This window comes from Atractosteus spatula, chromosome 14, assembly GCF_055471065.1.
Source record: "Atractosteus spatula isolate fAtrSpa1 chromosome 14, fAtrSpa1.hap1, whole genome shotgun sequence".
Lineage (NCBI taxonomy): Eukaryota > Metazoa > Chordata > Actinopteri > Semionotiformes > Lepisosteidae > Atractosteus > Atractosteus spatula.
In genome coordinates, this window is record NC_142719.1 from 42,560,226 (window position 1) to 42,581,350 (window position 21,125).

A 21,125-nucleotide genomic window follows, 5' to 3' on the forward strand; every position below is an offset into this window, starting at 1 on the left:
ATCTGTAGCATCTCATATGGCAGCATACACACCCTAATGAACTTACTGTACATGTGGAGTACTTAATCAATACGGCCGCCATCAGCATCTCATATTTATTGACATGTCATCTATGCACTGAAAATAATTTATATTTATTTGTATTTCATCTTTTCGTCTGTGAAAACAGGGGGTGCATCCCTGCCACATTCTGCAATGTACAAGCAATAAATGTTCATAAACAGATCGAGTGGAAAATCCATAAAGCCATTTTAGTTTTACTTTAAGTTCCACTTAATGCCCTTCAGAAATGATTTTATCAATGTGTTTCCATTATGTAGTCCTCTCTCCGACCCTCTGATTCCTGCTGATCAATCAGAGATTTATGAAGCGTACAGCTGGGTGTATCACAAGCGTTGTGGAGCATCTTGAAGATTCACTTAATGGCTTTGTTCAGAGATGGGGGATATCTAAACAGAATACAATGCCAATCAGCAAACTGCTTGTGCCACTGCCCTAGTGGTTATGCTAGGGGAGTCATAACAGCACGCGTGGTAACTGTACTCAAGATATGAACATCTCTACCCTGTCTGGGTGTATCAGCTTGTTTGAGGGGGGCGACTTCACCCTGCTTCAGGAAGCTAGTCTTTCTCCCCAACCTAATGCACACTAAAGAGAACGGCAAGGCTGATTAGTCAATAATTATGCAGCTTAGCAATGCCTACATGGTTCTTAAGCCACTTTCCCTAGACAGTCAGGAAATGAGGTTTCCGGGCACAGAGAGCATACTGTATGAACAAGATCTCACCTGTAAAGGCCGTATCAGGTGATCCCGTGTTTGAGTGAGACTGTTTAAATCACAGTACTGTGCTCCTGTAACAGCCATTATCTGCAGAATCGTTAAAAATGATTTCTCCCTGCCTGCCCAAGCTGTCTTGTCAAAGTGATCTGGTTGGATGGCATGCAGCAATAGACGGAAAAAAATAAATAATTCCAAAACCTTTTCAATTATGGGACAAAGACTGTATGTGCTTAACCCAGAGGTTTAAAATAAATCATGATCAGCCTGCTACTTATAGATAAACAAGGCTGAAATCTGGTAGGAATGAGGAGCTGCTGAGATTCCTTATCATTCAAATATGATCCCAAGAGTGTCACAGCACAAGCCTATTTATAATTCCTCATTTTTGAGTGAGAGTAGCTGTGAGTTTCCCATTATTATCACAGGTGAATGGAACTGTCCTTGTTTCTCTTTGCAGCCACAGACCTGTTTCTCTCCTGCTGTGCTCCTAAACGTGCCTCATGTGTACAAATGCACGCAGGGCAACTTCCCCACTCTTTGTGCATCAGTATCGATTACAACTTAACAGCAGACGTCTTCACCCTAGGGGCTTGCAGAGTCTATGCACAAAGTAGCTCAGGTCAGGGCTTCAGAGTAGACAGTTCATTAAAAGAAAGAAAAAACAATTGCTTTTGTGTGGCTTTGCTGGAAGGAAATTAGATTTTTAAAGCTGGCAAGATTTGAATTGACGTGCTCAGTCATCAAACAGAATAAAATTGCAATCGAAAGCTGAACGCAGATCGTAGAGCCTGCTGCAGTTTCCTGAAGGAAGAGCTTATTAAACACAACAGCTGCCTGTTGAACATATTCTTTGATGAAAGAAGCTGGCTGGGATCTATCTTGGTTTGGGAACCCCTTCACCAAACCAATTGGCTCTCTCAGTGACAGGCATGTTAAGTGAAGAGAAAGAGGAAGACTTCCATTAATCCCCTCCCCCCTCCGATTCCCAAATCCTCAGGTTTCAGTCCCATTGGAAATGGGTGGAATATCTGTCCCACAAGCCATCCCCACTTCACTGGCACTGGAGGTGGCACTGCTAGAATAACAGCATGGGAATGAGCTACACAAATCCCAGATCCTTACAGAACAGAACTTGCACTCAGAGGTCCAGCAGTGTTTGGTAGAAATTCCTAGGATTGGGATCAATAAGCACATGTTTCCTATTTAAATATTTTTAATAATGCACTCTGGGTCAACATGTAGAGAAAGATAAGGAACCACAAACAATCCTTTCTGTCTGCTTGTCTCATTGGATTAAGAAGCTGTTTTGAGGTTATGTGGGAATATCCTGTGTTTGATACATGGAGCCTAAGTGGTGCAATAAATTCTAAATAACATTGTTGTACTAGACAAATGATTCCTCTAGCAGGAAAATTATATTTGTTGTGCAGAGCATGCTTAAAGGAAAATGAAACAGCACTACCCCTGCATGGAAAGACTAGACCTGACATCTGCATTTTAAGAAAAATCTGGGGCATAAACTCACATAAATTCAATATAAAACACAAGATGTAGAAAAACATTTTGACATCACTTTCTAATGTTTAAGTTCACATAATTAGAGTATCTATCATCCCATTAAAGTGCTGTCTGTGGAATGAAATCATTTCATAAGTCCCAATCTTTGTAGCGAAAATGACTTCTTCACGTTCATTCAGCTACAGAGCTTGCCTTTGGGTGGGATATGTACGGTTGAACAAATCATAAATGTATTCATTCGGATAGAAGTGATCATGCCTGTCAGGTGTTATTCCATCTGCGCACTTCTGCCAGGTGATATATAAAGACAGGAGCAGGACGGCTTTCCCCTATTCTCTCTTCCTACAAGAGGTTTTGGCTTTCTTGGGAGATTCATTCACTGGTGTTTGGATCTGATTAGACCTAAGCCGGGGGAGTTATATAGGCTCTTAATTAAAAAGGAAAAAAAGGCTTAATCTTGACCTTTAAGTTATGGAAACACATAATCAAAAAGGTTAATAAGATGGACGTGATTCTTTCTCCCCCCGTGATACTCTAAAAACATATGTTTCCCTTGTGTCGCCCTATATATCACAGAGGAGCGAAGACAGGTTTATCTCTCAGCTCTCTATAATTTGTTAAAGGCTTCTACAGCCTTCCCTGTTATATTTACCCACTTCTGCAGCATCCCCTACATCCAATGGAAAGAGGAGAGAAGATATAATCTCACTGATCTTCAGGAGTGTGAATCGAATACCATATTGCCATTCAGTGAGTGTTTTGTCTTAATGGAAAATATTCCTGTAACGTCAGTTCTAGGGAGTGCCCAGACTGCCAAAACCTTGTTTTGCAAATGCAGAATGTCATTCATTGAACTAATACTTTTCTTGAAATTAGCAGAGACTGTTCTAATGAAAGAGTGAAATATAAAAATAATATAAATAAATATTACTATCACTCAGGGGCTGAGTAGTGTATTAGGTAGATCACTGCCCTCACTGTGTTGTGGGTTCGAGTCCATGTTGCAGTCTGCTGCTGTATCTTCAGCGAGGTACTTTATCCCAGTTGCTCCCGTCTGCCCCGCTGTATAAGTCAGGGACCAGCATTCCTGTCGGGAGCAGTGTCTTGTTCAGGGGGTGAGGGGGTGTTTTCTCATCTGCTTAACTCCATGGAAACGCTACAGATAAGCTCTGCCCCAGTGTGGCTTGGATATGGAAATTACCTGTGTTGTCATGGTAAAGATATTCCTTTTTGCCTGAATTTCTTCACAACTTTTTCTCAAGTGCTCAACTTTTCTTCTCTTGTAAATAATCATTGACTACTCCCACACGGTTTTGTCCAGAGAGAAACCGATTTCCAGGCAGACTGTGCCAATATTGACACAGTGGTGGATCTGGACCAGAATTTCCACACCATTGACCCAGTATGGCAACTGAGGACAGACGCTGTGCTGCAGGAGGGGCCTTCCTTTCGGATGAGACTTTAAAATGAAGCCCTGAAGACTTGGTCATTAAAAAGTCCATGGCAGTGTTCTTTAGAGTAGGGGAGCTAATTCTGGTGTCCAGGCTAAATTCCTGTCCGGGCCTGTACAATCTGACCTCCTTAAAATCTCCCCTTTATTTAACCAGGGAATTTACTCAAGTGGTTTGTCATTTTGTTACCTGATCTGCTGTGCTTTGGGGTGCTTGTAGATAACCGAGGCTGTGAGTCACCCAGGAAGATACTCAACCCCAGTGATGAAGTGGGTTCTGATCAAAAGAGAATAGTGCCACTGGCTGGGCTCACACACCCAGTGTTGGTTTTTGATCCAATGGAGCTACCACTTACTCCCAAAGTACAGCAGGCAGGCGAGTGCCCAGGGTGATGCTTGGAGACTCCTGATTGCAAGATCTCCCAGGGCAGTACTGACCATACCCTGCCCTGCTGAGCTTCTGAGATCTGCCAAGATCAGACTACACGGTGGAAATGCTGCTGTCATGCATGAAACAAAACATACATGACATACAAACATACATGACATACAAGTGATCCTTGGGGAAGTAAAAGCCCCGTATAAATGTGACTGATTATTACTTTTATCCAAAGGAAAACATAATATTTTATATATCAGAATATACTCCCAAACCCTCTGGCACAACAAACGTAAGCAAAATTTTTCAATTAATTTAAACTCATGGCAACCCCCCATGATCAATTAACTAATGAAACACTCCAGACTGAAATATTTTGAAAGAGATGTAGAGATACATCTGTCTCCACCAATGTTACATAACAATGAAAACAAATACAAGTACTGTAAGTGGAACGTTTTGATAAGAATGATTTTTTTCTTTCTCGTAGCTTATGTGGACAAACTTTAGAAAATTCGCCGCTTGAACTGTTAAACTTTTTCATGCTGTGTCAAAAAGAAATGGCTCTATATAAGCAGGTTAAAGCAAATGTTATTGTGAAATAATAATAAAAGTTGCAATGCTCTAGATTTCTCAGCACTGTTGAGTTAAAGGGAGAAAGAAAAAAATGTAAGTGGACGTCTATTTCTAAACCATTATACTCTTCTTTCATCTTTTTCTTTCATGTCTTCTATAACGGACGGAGTTGCAGCAGTCCTACAATGTAATTTGCAATTTCTTTCAAAGTACATTTTACTGTACAATACTGGCTGCTCTAAAGAAGATGCTTGCCTTGTCGGGCTTATTATCAAAAGTTCGCAACAGAGATTGTCCACCAGGGAACACTTCATTTATACCGCACAGTAAAGTGAAGTTGTGAAGTATAACCGGTAGAATAAAACAAATCTTTTGTCGGGTTTCTACTCCACTTTTAAAGGGACATTGCAAAGACCATTGCACACTATGAAGAAATGATTACAATAGCAATTCAGGGTTTTGCTGAAATCCACTCTGTGCCCTTTGAAACTATGCATTAAGAAGGGCCCTGTGCCGTTGTATAAAATCTGCATGTCAATTAAGACAACGAAGTGGAGTAGTGGTTAGGACTCTGGGATAGTGAGTCATGGGTTCAAATCCAGGGAGCACACTCTTATTGTATGCTAGACCAACGGACTTCATTCAACGTTCTCCAATGAATAAAAAGCACCTGAAAAGGCATATTGATAAAAAAGACCCTAATCACACTAGGAGGTTCTGGGGGAGAGCCCATGCATCTGAATTGTAGATGACAGACTGCTGCCCAAACCTGAAAAGCAACAACAAATTGGGAACACAAACTGCTGCCCATCTTCTGATGGGAGCTGCTACTTCTCATCACCTTTAAAGTTACAGGTCCACTCCAGACCTGACCTCCCTGTCAATTAATTAAAATCAAAACAGCTACTGCATGTGTGAGTATACCTGCAAATCTCATGTTTGTCTTCCTAAATCTGCAATTACATTTTTGTAAGCTAAATACTGTAAAGCAGAACGAAACTACCAATACTATTTGTGTAAAAGCACAAAACATACAAAATAATTTCCAACTCCAGCATCTTATTCAGCAGAGCACATTTCAGCCTTTTCTTTCTCTCCTGACAGCAAATTGAACCCTGTTGTGATTATTAACTGTGACATTCAGTTTAAATTAGCTTCTGCTGCAGAGTGTCAATGGGATATAATGGGGGCTAATTAAAAAGCTTTAATTATAAATACTATGCAAAAAGAAAAAATAAATTCATCAAGTAACTGTATTATTCGTTGTACATCTTGGGCTACAATTGTGAATGGATGTGTGTTAAAATGAGCAATTAGCTTGTCCCAGCACTTATTTAGACATATTGTCTGCCCCAGCCAATAAACTTTCAATTACTTCATTAAAGACACTGAGCAGTGCGTTGTTTTTTCCAGATGAATTCTAAGTTATCATAATTTACATTTTTAATTTAATTCATGACATTTCACTTAATTTGTGAGGGAATAAATGCCTTGGACGTCTCTTGCATAGTCCTCAGTGCATTTAGCACCACACTTCTCTGTGTATGAGAGGCAGGTCTCTCTGGTTTCCTCTAATTTATTCATTCTCATTGTATTTTTGCGGCCCTCATCTGAGTTTCAGTTGTCATCTAATTAAGTTTCCAGCTTTGTCTGTCAATCGAAGCCCTTCGGCAGTAAGGCAATTACCCTGTTCGTCCCTTTTCCAATATCTGAGGCAGAAGGCCATTATGTGCCTGATGTGAACGAACTTCACCGCCGTTCTCTTGTGGAAAAAAAGGACAAAGACTGAGCCAAGTGAACTAGCAGACATCCACATTCTTTCATTTTCCTGACATTATGATTAACTAAAAATTAAGTATTAAATATCACAACATCTTATCAAGCACCACAGTTGTCCTCATGTCTCCTCACTTGCAAATAGGAGCCATTTTCAATCTTCACTAAATTATCCTGCTTCTTGACAGCCGAACTAGAAAGCTGGACCTCCTGCACCAACTTGAAAACAGTTCGATGTCTGATGAAAGGGCCTGCAAAGGCATTTTCTCTTCTGTGCCTTCCTCTCCCACAGTTGCCGACTGGAAGGTACAGTAGGTGGCAAAACAGCAGACTCATTGAAAAAAAGCCCCAGAAGCACTTAAGCAGGAGGGTCCTCACTGGCTCAGCCAGGTGAGCCTGTGTTTCGGAGTAGCAGGTAAGTCTTGGGGTCCAGCTGGTGCTGGTTCGAGGCCGTGCTTGTTGCATAACAGAGACCAATGGGTCCTGCTGGGCTCTTCTGAGCTGGCAGTGCTCTCAGTGAGAGCTGTATCAGTTTCTAAGTGCAGGAATACAATACAAGTTGTTGAGCATCTGGATATTGCATTAGAAAACGGAGAGCCAGATTCCTACACTAAAGCACTCAAAATGCTAAGATTCTTGGTAATGCATACCATGAAATTATATGATTGATTAACCAGGAAAAATAATGAATACTAGATATGAGCCTTATACTGAAGCAAAAAAATCTTTCTTTGATTCTCATAAAATCGACTCTAATTTTTACTTTAGGAATGTTATTCAAGTGGAATTAAGTTGTCTAAGCCAGATAAAAGGCAGTAAGAGTTACAGATGTCTGCTGCCTGGTTTCAGGATTTCTTGTGTGGTTTTCTTAAACTTGAAAGAAGGCTGTAAAGCACGAATTTATTTTTTTTCAGCTGAGCTAGGATATTTGGTTTTATGGCAATGAATTTTATTTCTATGAAAATATGTAACGTGCTGGCACTGCTCAGCAACTGTCAGTTGGACACACACAGATATTCATGGCCCACAGAACAGGACCTAAATGAAGTGTAATTTCCTGTCTCCAGGCTAGAGGTGGGAAGTGATTTTGTAATGATGACAGAAGACACAGCTCTGAACAGCACCAGCCTGGAAAACAATTTACCAGTCAGGTAAATCTGATTCCATCGGTGTCACCCAGAGCGATATCAAACAATTTGTCAGGGAAAAATAAATTTTGTGATTTGTATTCAAATATACTGTATGAACAGGGCGAACCAACTGACGAGATCTTAATGAAATAAAGAAATTACAGCATTAAAGTCAGGGACTTGATCATAATGAAACACTGGATACTTTAGCTTCATAACCCACAATGAAAAAATATATTATGGGAATTTATTCTTTAACTAATGGCTACAGCAAATCTCATTGCTATGTACTGTATGTTTTTTGTTCTCAAAATGTGCTCAGTCATCAGTAATGTTTAAATGCCAAATTTATTGCCTGCTTAGTGTGGGCCTTTCTGACTTATTACTGATGATATTAACATGTTTTGCAAGGTTCAGCAGTTTATTAATTAATCTTAATATTTCACATTTTTCTTAATGCCTGAGGAAACCTAGAAAATAAACCGGGGATGTACTGTAATTCAAGTATTTGAAAACCTAGTCATTCACTTGTTTCTGTAAAGAACTACGCCCCCAGTACTGAACTAAATAAGCTTTCAATATATTTTATGTGATTGTGTAAATGGAATTGCCTATAAATAATGATGCCTGCTATTAAAGGAAGGATGTATAACTTTCCTTTAGAAGCGAGTGACTGTGGGCCTGCAGCCTGAATGTGTCAAACGCATCAGATGTGACATTATCCCAGCACGACACGCACCCTGGAGTGCAATATTTCGAATTTCCAACGGCTCGTTTTAGTACAATCCAACAATAAACACAACAATATCAACAATATAGATTGTTTTGATTTCTATGAACATTTTTTCACACTTTTTTGTTATATAAAATAGTTCTTGTCACGGGCAGCTTTGGAGGCATATGAATACAACTGTACCCAGGCTAATCGGCACTCATGTCAGGATGACATCAGAGACCAAATCCTGTGTTGACCAATGGGAAATCAGCACTGTCTCTTGCCATTATGTAATTCATTTTAATGATATGCAGCATAGTTTCAAAGTTTAAGTTTTAAGTTGATTTTTTTAAAATAGTTGGAGGTAAAATAGTGGAATCAATTGCTTAAATATGATTTAATTTCCTTTGTGATTTGAATTGATGACAGTACCACACGGATATTTTTTAAATCTCTCACTAGCTACAAAAGTGTGTCTTTGCTACTCTGTTAAACTTCGTAAAACAAATCAAGAGATATGAAATTTTCAATTGGATTAAGATTGAGATCTGGAGTTACATGCTCAGAATGATGAGCATTTTTAACACAGACATGCCATTAGCAATGTGCTCAATCATGTATAAAGTTAAAAGAAATAAGCATTAAATCGATGTATCATGAAATTCTAAGAATCTCTTCGTAAACAGAAAAACATATTCCTTGTTTTTGCCTTTTTCAGCTCTGTCTTCTGACTTCTAATATTCTGACTTCTAATATTCTAATATTCTAATATTCCACCATTTATCACTTTTCACCTTTCTGCGATATTGAAAAATAATTATCAAATTATTATTATAAACATGTATCTGTGTGGCCTTCAGTACTTTGGCTTGTTAAAGCTGAACTAAAACTCAGCAACTTTTCAAAAGCTCCACAGGGCTTGTCAGTATCTTCTGAAGAGGCACATGCAACACTGTACAGTACGTGTTCATGAAAGGAACCCATTTCATATCTACAGAACTTTTCTTTGAAGTTTGAATAATTGTGTTAGAATAAAATAAAATTTAAATAACTTAATTCCATTGAGGAACTTGTCTAATTGAATTAATCATCTTGCCAAGCTTCCTTTAAAATCTTTTGCATATTGTTCAATTTGTACAAAATAATGAGAAAGAGATCCAAAGATGTACTGTAGTGGTCAAGTTAAGTGCCTATTTAAAGCTTTAACAGGGTTCTTGAGCTAAAGCTTGGAGTTGAACTGCAAAGTATGGAAAGTAAAAATATTAAACTTTTTATCTTCTATTTGTTCTGAACACTGTTGTATCTATCCTACTGTCATAAAACTATTTTAGCTTAATGAACAATAGCAGGAAACATTATACCAACCCTAAACCTAACCATCTCATTCTCCAGGCACTGACACATCCGTGTACAGTACAGTCCTGCTGCAGGTGTGGTATTTTTCTCCATTGCCGACACAAACAACTGGTCCTAATTAAAAGAAAATGCACACACTATATCTCATGATGCAAGCTGCATGTCTGATTTAGGTCAGTAACCCCACTGCAAGGCTCAGATTGAATCAGATCTAACTGTGGTTCCATAACAAATATTTGGCTCTGGGAAGAGACAGGAATGCTTTTGGAACACCAAAATCTGATACAAAATGACACTTTTGGAATCTAAAATTGTTGGGTGGGCTGAAGTGTAAATTCAACCCAAGCTCTGGCCACTTCACAAAAGGTCACTAGATTTCAAGAAGAAAAGCATTCTTATCGATTCATCACATGGTTTCTTGTCTGTCCACAGCTCAGCAGACACAAAGAAAGGTAATAAAATGAGAATAGCTTTACATGGTCTTTTGGGACATAAATATAGACATGATTCTGAGTAAACGCTTCAAAAGAAGTCGACAGTAGCTTCTGGGACTGAAATTCAGCCTCGATCAAATGGTCCAAGAAACAATTTTAAGTGCTTAGGTTTTTATCCAAAAATAAAACAATACCCTAGATACCAGATCTAATGCTGAAGGAAAGTTTATTCATGCAGAATAAAATAGTCCCTTTTTTATTCCAAGACCAAATACAGAATGAATACATATTCAGAACCTTTTCTTTAATATCTAACACTTATTTCAGCTTATGTCCATGCACAATTAAAACCAGAAAATTAAAACCATCTTATTTACAGAAATTGTATATACAGAAATGTTTTTCCAGTGAAAGACAAAATTTCCATCGTGGCCGGAAGTCATGGACGCCGGCGTCTGTCCGGGATTTCAACACAGCTGCAATATCCTCAAAGTTAAGCTTGCACCCTGATAAATAACATATTTTGTAATCGTTTCACTCATTAAATTTGTTATCACAGCATTTTCCGTGAAGCGGCGATTGCTGGGATTACATTTTTTTGGGTGACCGAAGTGGATTAAATGCTGCGGGTTTCAGATCAGATCAGATCTTCTCACGTGCTGTAGTGCGATTGTTTTCCAAGGTCTTGGGGAGACTCCAGATATTGGCTCTGCAGTACTTACTATTCACATACTGTTCACATACTGTAGCCTTCTGTATTGCCTGGGCAAGATGACTCTTTTGAGTGTGTGCACCAAATTCTTCTACCCCTGCTAAACATTTCAAAAGACACTTGCCAGCATCTTACATCGTTTCTGAATGAATGAGCTTTTACACAGCTCAAGAAATCCTCCTCCAATATCAGCACGTTTAATTAAGCTTATAATGTTTTGCTACTTAAAACTTACACTGTTGAGTAATTTGGTCCTAATTAGGTTTTCTACTGCAAAGGCTTTTCATTAACTCTGTGGCACCAACGCTAACTGCATGAAGTTCCCTTAAGTGAAATCATTTATGTAGCTTGTAATTTTTCACTTTATTTATTGTTACAAATTCTTACTTCTAATTATAAAACTGGTGCTTGCCCATTAAAAAGAAGAATTTTATTTGCATTCATTAGCTTATCCAAAAGGACATTGAAAAAAGAAGGTTAATAATAGTTTGAAATTACTTGCTGATTCATATAGACTGGGGATCTGTTTAGATGAGATTAGAGACACCACTCTCTTTCTGGATATTTTCCTCACATCAAGGTTATCGTTAAAAACATTAATATTCATGTCCCCTTAAACCACAATTTTCTAGGCCAGTTCTTCAGAGAGTTTTCAATTATATATCCAAAATCACACGAAAGCCTTGAAGTCAGAATACACTGGACAATAGAAACCTCAGACAAGGACTGTGCCTTGTTTGGCTTTGCTGGACAAAACTGTAGCTACAGTACTGTATGTGATTTCAGTTTCTATGTGGCCAAAGTTTTGTGGTAAAACCTGCTCTTTGAATGTGTTGCGTACTAACATTTCTCTTAAGGTAATTGCTGAATATGTAAGGCAGATAACTCACCAAGTACAGGTAAAACATACAGTAGCTCCAAGGCAGAAGCAACAGAAAAAAGCACAAAACACTGTCTGAAAATGGAGAAGCAGCTTAGTGATGAAAATCCCTAGTAATATCTCTGTAAAATCAGCTTAGGAGACTTTAGGTGAAACAGATCAATCACAAATATCATTATTATACTTGAGGTTAAAACTACCTTTACTTACTGTATGAAACTTTACTAAACTCTTAGTAAAATACAGGCAAAATGGAGAACAGATAGTATACATCATGTGAGCACTTACAATACAGTAATACATCAATGACATTGGCATCTCTTTTGACTAGATTACCATGTTATTGGCTGTGTAGCAGAACAATACATGGCGATCAAATGTTAAAACGCTCTGTAAGAACACAAGAAAGGTTACAAAAAAGAGTGGGCCCTTCGCTAATCTATCCATTTGGAAGTCAGTAGCTAATTGATCCCAGGATCTCATCCTGCTCTTTCTTGAAAGAAACCAATGTATTGGCTTTAACAACATGTCTAGGGGGCTTGTTCCACACTCCCACAACTCTTTGGGTAAATAAGTGTTTCCTGCTCTCACGCTCTGGTTGATTAATGTATACTAAGTATGTAGGCCTGTCCAGAGCTTATCCAAATTCCCATGGTGGTAAGTGAACAAAGAGCACAAGACTACCCCCTGCATGGGACGCCGGTCCATCACAGATCCTCAGCAAAGCCTTGTCCCCATTCATGGAACGACTAGGGTACAGTACCTCAGTCAAGGTACAGTACAACAGCAGTGTCTGCAGCCCACATCCCAGATGTCATGAGTCCAGACACCTAGACACTAAGCTATACCATGCTGTCCCCTCAGCCAAAACAACAAAAAGAGCTTCATTACAACCAATTTAAAACCCACACAGGTCTTTATCTGACATTGTAGCTGTTCATAGTATTAAAAATCTTGCCCTTAATAACTCTCAAGATATTGTCATCTTTTCCCTTTTAAGTAGTGGCAAAAATAACGCTGCCTGATCCATCCTTCTCTGAGATACAGTACAGGTAGTGCCCAGCAACCTGCATAGACATGCAAACAATTCTCTTTCCTGCACACTCTTGTGCATTTATATAATAGAGAAGAGCAACTTAATTTGTCTACACATATAGAAGAAAAGAAAAACAGGCATCCTATCTGTTTACTTTGAGTGCTGGCATACAGTACAGTAGCTTCTCAGAAACTTTGCACTAGGCTAGCAGATCACGCGACATACAGTATAATTTGTTGGCACATGAAATTGTAGTTCACGGGCTGAATCCTAATGCTCATTTCGTGCTCCAGCCACACAAATCATGACAGTGTTAATCCGGGTACTTAAGTTTTGTGAAGGTGCTGTGAAGAAGTGGCGCCCCTAAATCCGTTCCGATTACCAGCCCTCCACACACTGAAGTGTGGACCTCACTCTATATTGAGTGGATCATTGATATGTACCCATTATGTGTTTAAAAGTCTTACAGACGTACAAGATCGTGACGTGTCTCCGTTATGACTTGCTAGCAGCCAGACAGCTGGCCAATTGGTGTCGACGTCTGCTCACCTAGAACTCGCAGCCTTTCAGCACCAATGACGATTTCCTGGTCATCAGCAGAGAACAGGAGCTTCCCAGCATTGGACTTTACTTCCAGCATCTTGCTCCTTGCTTCCACCCCACTGGAGCCTGAAAGCGCACACAGGCACACAGATATAAATGTTGTAAATGCCAACAAAATTTCATGCTTGTTCTACCTGTCACCTCAAAGGAGAAACAAAACATCGTATTCCTCGGTCTGCTCCCTGTCAGGGGGAAGCCTTCCCTGGATGAGTAGAAGTCATTCTTTCACCAGAGCTTCTGAACTCCACAGCGGAAATGATTCTGGCATTCAGCGTTTCTAGCTCAGCTTTTTCCAAGATCACGGGTATCTGCCGCTCGCTGACCCACTTAGTCTTCCTACCCAGTAATCAAGACGAATAACTAAAATGTCACAGTGGTGTGGGATCGACTAAGTGTTTGGCTTGGGTTGCAAACAAGGAGCCTTTCGTCCCACTGCTCTGTCAGCCTTAATGCAGCCAAGGCAGGGAGTCTAGAAAATGATAAGGAAAGGTTCCTTGAAGCTTTTCAGATAGTGTTCGATTCAATTATAATCGCGTTTGCGGTCCCCCAGCGCGTTTTGCTTTATTTGAGGTGAAGAGTACAAAATGCAAGTCGTTGGCTGGCGTGTGGGATAGGTTGTTTTTCACGTGCGTGCTCCCGTTGTCTTTTGCGTTGTTGCAATTAAAATATTGGTGCTCAATCCCCCAGAAGAGCTCTCTCTACAGGATGAGGTCAACCCTGCTAACCTGTCAGATTACACCGTTTCCCAGCTGCACGTCTGAAAAAGACTGCCGAACAGCAGACCGAGCACACAACACATCTACCATCTTTGCAGCTTGTTTGTTCCGTTTGCAGCTTTCCTCGGCGGATTCAAATATTATTATTTTTTTTGCATGCTTTTAGCACATTTAACGCAGTTTGTCTATCACGCTCACTCTGCTCCTGCCAAAATGTAAATGAACAATTAAGCTTCTTTACAAACAGCAAAACAGGAAATAATAAAAGAGAGCTCATTCCGAATGTAATTCGGTTCGCGCCACGCGAGTGCTTCGTGGTTTTTAAAAGGGCATTAAAATACAATCAGGTTCGGACACGGTGGTGATTCCGACAGCACGTGTTTTGGTGCGTCTCGGTATAAGCCCTCCGTGGTCTGAGGACTAGGAAATTAAAAATATGTTTTTAATTCAGCAAACATCTTCAGATGGCAGGACATTACACCGCGCTGATATCCTTGAACACCATGTACTGGCAGCCGAGGAAGAGAAAGCAATCCCACCGCAAGCGAGTTTTAATATTGAGGAACTTGCTCAGCTCCGACATGTCCTTAGGCGGGTCATTGAGGCATAACTCCTGTACAAACTATTAAAACTCATTAGGGCAGGGGTGGGCTGCTCTGGCCTTCAAAGGCTACGGAGCGCACTGGTTTTGATGCTATTTACCTAATTGAACTAATGATTTGGGAAAGAGGCCAAATCGCTTGTTAACTGGAAGAGCTCAGGACACCACTGTGTGCGGATGAAGGGTATTGGGACGGACTAGCAGTTTAAGTTCAGCCACGTGTGCGGAAAGGGGGGAGAGGATGGTGAGGGATGATGTGTCTGACAGAGGTAGGTTACATGACAGATGAGTAGTCATTTTCAAACTAAAAAAAAACATCATTCGGTTCCTGGTCTGTAACGTGTACGACTCAATGGAAGGAATTTTTTGGGAGGGAGAAGTACGTGGAACAGGCAGAAAGGGGTGTACAACTGCGACCTCATAACAACTGAACACTTGGGCATTTGATATTTGAAACATGGGGATAATTACAGATGGGCATGTTTTTGGATAAAACAAAGTAAGAGAGACCATCAATCTAAAAAGACAGAAGCTCTTTAATAGAACAGGTTTCATTTAAATTCTGTGAATTCCATTGAATACAGATATAGTGGTCTCCTAGGGTTTCATTTTCAATTCAAAGTGTTCTCCACATTATTTAGTCTGTGCCAAAATGGGGGAATCTGCAATTACATACTTATTTATGGCTAAGGTCAAATCATCAGGAAACAGAAAACATGTCATTACTGCAGTAATGCTTAGTTAGAATGCATTTGTAGACCTTTATGAATGACTGCCCTTAAAGCAACGTTACTCTTATCTTTTATCATTACCGGGGTTTTTTTTCTTACCTGTGAGAAGCTGTGTTACAACCTGGTTTTTTCCATTGAGGATGTTTATGGAAACGTTTTTGGAGGATTGGAGGAACAGTGGGCTACCCTGGTAAGAAAAAAAAAAGATCAGCTAGAAATATCGTGAAGTGATAGAACAGAACGGCAACAGTTCTTTTTTTAGGGGTCTTTGGTGTTGAGGCTGCAACATGAAATACCGACGTTCAGCTATAAAGGCAAGGCAGAAGGCAGTATAATATATAAAGGCAAGTAAAGGCAGAAGCAGTTAGTGCCTGTGTTGCCCCTACAGTGTGATTATTGCCGTTGTTTTTTTAATCAGTGATGTAGACAAGGCTATGACAACAAGAAACCTCTGGTCACGGCTGTGCCTTTATTTTTCAGCAGGACCCTTTAAAGAGGAAGTACCGTAGCACGTTTCAGAAAAAAACACAGCCCTGTAAGTCACTGTTAATTTTTGTTGCTGTTTGCTAGAGCATCATAAATACCTTTGATGAAATCCTTGTAGGTTATTAAATGCCGAAATAAGAAATGTAGGGCGTTTTTATTTCAGCCACGCAGCCCCATCTGTGTTTGTACTGTTGAGCAAATCATGTGGCTCAGTACTGCCACACAAAACAGTATTCCAGAAGCCCAGGTGCCGAACGGGAACAACTACAGCATGTTCAGCGTCAGAGGGCTTCAGCTTGCTTTTTAAAATCATACCCTTACGTTTTTAAGTCCATGAATTTGACGTCCAGTATTTCAGCATCAGTTCTGAAACTGAAAAGCAAATGCCAAGCCACTTCTCTAGCATTTTCAATAAGTGTTTCCACTACATAAATCCAACTTTAATGGTTTCGAAAGCCTAAATTGATTTGGAGTGTAATGTTTTTTTTTTGTAATGTTTTAGAAGTGAAAAGGACAGTTACAGAAAATTACTTTTCCGTATGAGTATGAATAAAATATATGCAACTGTATATATACAATTGACATTTATGTCTTGTTAGAGGTATTGGCAAGTGCTAAGTTCAATCTTATTTCTGTTACAGTCACAGACATTTTATTTTTCTTTTGGACACCAGCGCTTTGCAATTGTAGGAGAAAGAAAAGATGTTGTTTTAAACAGCTGACCCATATATTCCAGTGGAGCAAAATGTTCTTAGATCTTTACTGAAGATGGGTAACTTAATTCTGGATAAAACCTTTTTTTTTTTACCAAAGACAAGAATGTCAAAAACAAATACTGTCAACACACACACACGTGCACACAAGCAAATGCAACTGGCTTGAATACAGCTGAGCAGTTCTGCTCCCTAAATCTCAAGCCTGTGTTATTCTATGATTTATAGGGTAACAGATGGTTCCCACAATTGTCAGCAATAAATTATCAACTTTTATAAAGACAATTTCATTTAAGAAACAAAGCAGGTCTTCAACCACAGCTGAGCACATTGGTGACCCCCATTTTTTAAGATAAATTCCATTACTTTTCCAGTTGAAACTGCAATGCAAATCATAGCTAATGCATCTTTCTGTCTTCCAAATCCCTTTTACTTTCAAAGGTAATCCTTCATGCTCCAATTAACGTCTTAATTAAAGATAGCAAGAAGCTATTGTTTTGCGATTAACCGTGACAGATAATATTTGGTGTATAAATTACAGATAATATTATACTCCATTTGCACTTTTTCACTGAAAGTGTTTTTATAGTAAGTAATGGTAAAAATAAATGATACTCTCGAATTTAACTGGATATGTTACCTCGTCATGAATGTATTTAAGGTAAGGCCCAAGAATGTCCTGTTTATATGCCTGAAACAGTTTAAGCTTTTATACCGTGAAACACTGTACTGTATGGCTAATAACCTTTCTCTTATCCAGAAAACAAATCAACAGCAAGAGGAATATGAGAAGCTCAGTATACAACTATTGGAGGAAACAAATAGCGCTGCAGATTAGGAAAAACTTTAACTGTCAATTCAGAAACACTCTGAGTGTTTATACTACTGCGTTATCCTAATAATCTTTTGTCACCACATAACTTTAATTCGGATTTTACTAGACTACCAAAATGTCTATTGCTGCATGTTTTTATGGAATTTTTAACAAAAGTTTTGGAGGGATGGGTCCCCAAGGTCTCCATCACATCTGCATCTCTGACTTAGTAATCCTCTGTGGCATCGCTGCCATAAAAGCCCAGAATGCCCCATTACACCTCTCGTCTTTGCATTCCTCCTCCTGCTCACCTCCACCTGTGCAGCTGCCCCTTGTAAACATCTCCCTCTGCTGGGGGTCTTGACTTTCTAATCCTATGGCCAGGTGCTTGGCCCTCAGCCCATCGGGTCAAGCCAAGGAACATTCCGAAGCATGCGTTCTTGTGGGCGATGTCATTCATTATGAATCAACGATCTGTCCAAGTCCATCTTTCCCGTGGCGTGTTTTGTGTGTGCTTTTAGTAGCTCTGATATTATTGTGGAAGAGTTGTCTTTCTAGAAAGGGATTCTTTGTACTTACTGGTCTTGACTGAATTTCTTTGGCATAGAGAGGCTGTAGGAACTCGGAATCTCCCTCTAGTTTCAGACCCTTGTCAGTGATTCGTAGATGACCCATTCCATCCTGTAGCAGAAGAGAACAGATTGCGGTTAGGATTCATATATTCCTTTAAAATACATGTGTGTTTTGGTTTAATACTACACTTACTGTATAAGGAAACAAAACTGCTCCTGAATAATTGTAGAAAAGCTCTTCCGATCAAAAGGTATAAAAGGTTAATGTCTTCTCAGATACAAATTATGAGGTGTATCAAAAATATCCATTGTAGGAGAAGATGAAAGTACGGGTTTTTTGTAATCACTTTCATTCCCTGCCCATGAAAAGCACCTTCCGCATGGAGATCAAGACTTTGATGACCTGGAGGATATGAACCACATTCATCTCCACTTGACAGTCCATAATAAAGAGTTTCATTTCTTTTTTTTCTATCGGGAGTCTGTAATGTCACCAAGGAAAGCAGATAACATACAAAAACTACACATGCTTAAAATATTTACTCATTCTGACTGCCAGGGCTTTGAAGTCAATGCCGTGCCAATAGAACTTGTGTCCATTACATATTTCCACGAACCTTTTAAAGTTAAAGCAGCTTTTGCAAATGATGATCCTGACTGGCGCCAGTCCTTTTAATTCACTGTTTGAATCTCTTTCTCTTCCTTACGGATTTGCCCATCGCTCTTCATCCTAATCCCCCGTTCAGATGCGTCACCTGCTCTGCAAAGCGATGCTTTCCCAGCCCTCCCTCGAGGGATGATTGGAAGAAAGCCCATTTGCCCGAGTGCTGTAAGTAACAGCCGGGGACACAAGATGGATGGAGCTTATTGTATGTCCTGTTGCGGATATTTATTCTTACTGGTGTGAGAAACACACTAGAGGGTGGGCTCTTTGCAAGGTGTGGCTCTCCGCTGTAGTGTGTTTCCTCAGCGCATCTCACACCCCCTCAAGCTCAGTGACAGAACCGTTGTGCACATGACCCAAGTGCACTTTTAATTTTTTAAGCCTTTAACACAACAACAAAAAAACAAACAGTAGCTGACTTACTAGAGTGTACACTTAGCTGCTCTGCTGGATTGATTTATTTAAAATAATAGACGAACAAATTCTTATTTTTTAATGTATGAGAGACTGCTGTCAAAGGCACTGAGTGCTTTGGGATAGTTTATTTCTCTTTCATTTAATTTTGTGTTGGTGTAGCACCATCCATTGTGATTGGTCTCAAAGGAGATATATATACACAGTAGAAAAGTGTGTATTGCAGGAAAGGCCCCACTTTATAAAGCGCTGAAGAGCAACTCCCATCTGGGTGACCATGTCGCAGCTCTTGAGGGGGACATTAGTCTGGAAAACCTGGTCCAGATGGAAAAGCGTCACCTGCTGGTCCACCAACACCTCTTACAGCAGAAGCCCCCATCCTAGAACCGCCCAGGTCCAGCCAGGCTTAGCTTCTGCGATTGGGCACCAAGGTGCTAATACTGCTTTTTATACTATTCTGTAACAGTTAAATTTCACTATGTATATACAGTACGTATGCTGTGTACCCTGCCTCCGTTCCGGTGTACACAGTCTCAGTTCGCACAATCTTCTTTATTAATATTAGTGTTATTAGTCCTGTCTACATTGTCTTTGTCAGTGTCTTCCTGTAATTGCACTGTGGACCGGGAGGAATGATATTGCGTTTCACTGTATACTTGTATATGACTGGAATGACAAATAAGCTTGAACTTGAACTTAAAAGAAGTGTTTCTTCCTCCAAGTGGAAAAGAGTTAAAGGCTGTTCCCATAAAGTAAGGTAAAAGTATAAAAGTAAAGCTGTCCACCCAATGTTTTTCACAGCTTTCTTGCCCATGGTCTTGCTGGCTGTCCACGAGGAGGAGCACAGCAGGTTTAATACACAAAACCTTGTTCATGGCAAACCTGGAACACAGACGCTGTGCGCATCTCATGAATCATTCAGAAGGTGCTGCGAGATATTCCTCACGCACCGAGTATATCTCCTCTCAAGCCGCGCTCAGCTGGGAATTAGCACATCGCGGCTTGTGTGCCACAGTTTATGCAGCATCAAAAAGTAATTGATTTCTAGTAAACATTTCCATAATGTTGTTACTGCTCTGTGCACTTAATATTTATTGGAGGTGAAGGTGGTTCTGAGCCTCTGAAAGACTGGGCCTGTCGGGTATCGTTTTGATTGCATTAACTGAGGGAACCATTTAATATGCAATAAAACAGCCTACACTGATTTGCTGTGCTAAGCACCCATTAATCAAACCATCCTACAAAGTTGCCTTAAACAATCACCCTGGCTTTTTACACTGAAAAAGAGAGTTTATATAAAGAGAAAAAATGATTAATCCAACTTGATGATTAATAAAACTCATCATTACTGTTGCCATATTTGAACTTTTATGATAAGGTGAGTAATAAAAGCATTAATTTTAAAAAATGAGAACAATCCAAGGACAAACTTAAAGAAGTGAAAGTTAATCTTTGAAGTAATTACTATTATTTTTTACTACAACATCACTCAATAGAGATATTCATGAGATACTGTATTTGTGACATATTGTGAAATGGATTGAATAGAATTGTTAATGCGCAGTTTATCACATTTTGATCTTTAAACGTTCCGTACATCGGAGTCTTCCAAATGACAGACAGATGAGACTGTTTTTTTTCCTGTGCACATGTAATGCACTCATCAACCTACAGTAAATATTAAGTGACTGATCAACACTCATCAGATCACGTTGTGTCTCTGCAACCAACATGAAAAGATGCAAAAGGACATGCTGTGTATTGCTTCAGCTGCCCAATCCCACTTTTCCAATAAGCTAATTTAGGACTTGAAACATTTGACAAAGCACATGTTTGCTGATACAGATGCTTGTGTTTGTGAAGTGACACAGAGTGCACAACCAGTGTGTAATTCAGTATTACACACATACACAAATATTGTATTGTACATACTGTAAATGTGGATAACTGCTCACACATGCACAGTATTACAGGCAGGATAACATAAGCTCTGCAGTTACAGAATTGCATTTAACTCCACCCAGCATCAGTAAATATAGTGTTACTTTATATAAAATGTACAGTAACT

General features: G+C 39.6%; 1 protein-coding gene across 2 annotated transcripts in view; it reads right to left on the reverse strand.

The window, feature by feature from the left end:
* sgcd (sarcoglycan, delta (dystrophin-associated glycoprotein)) overlaps nucleotides 1-21,125 on the reverse strand; it is a 73,801-nt gene that overhangs the window by 25,488 nt on the left and 27,188 nt on the right. For both annotated transcript variants that reach the window (XM_088932729.1, XM_088932730.1), the window contains 3 exons: nucleotides 17,987-18,088; nucleotides 15,494-15,581; nucleotides 13,293-13,412 (listed from right to left, as the gene is read on the reverse strand). In XM_088932729.1, coding sequence (XP_088788855.1) covers nucleotides 13,293-13,412; nucleotides 15,494-15,581; nucleotides 17,987-18,088 — 310 coding nt within the window. The remainder of the gene's footprint in view (nucleotides 1-13,292; nucleotides 13,413-15,493; nucleotides 15,582-17,986; nucleotides 18,089-21,125) is intronic.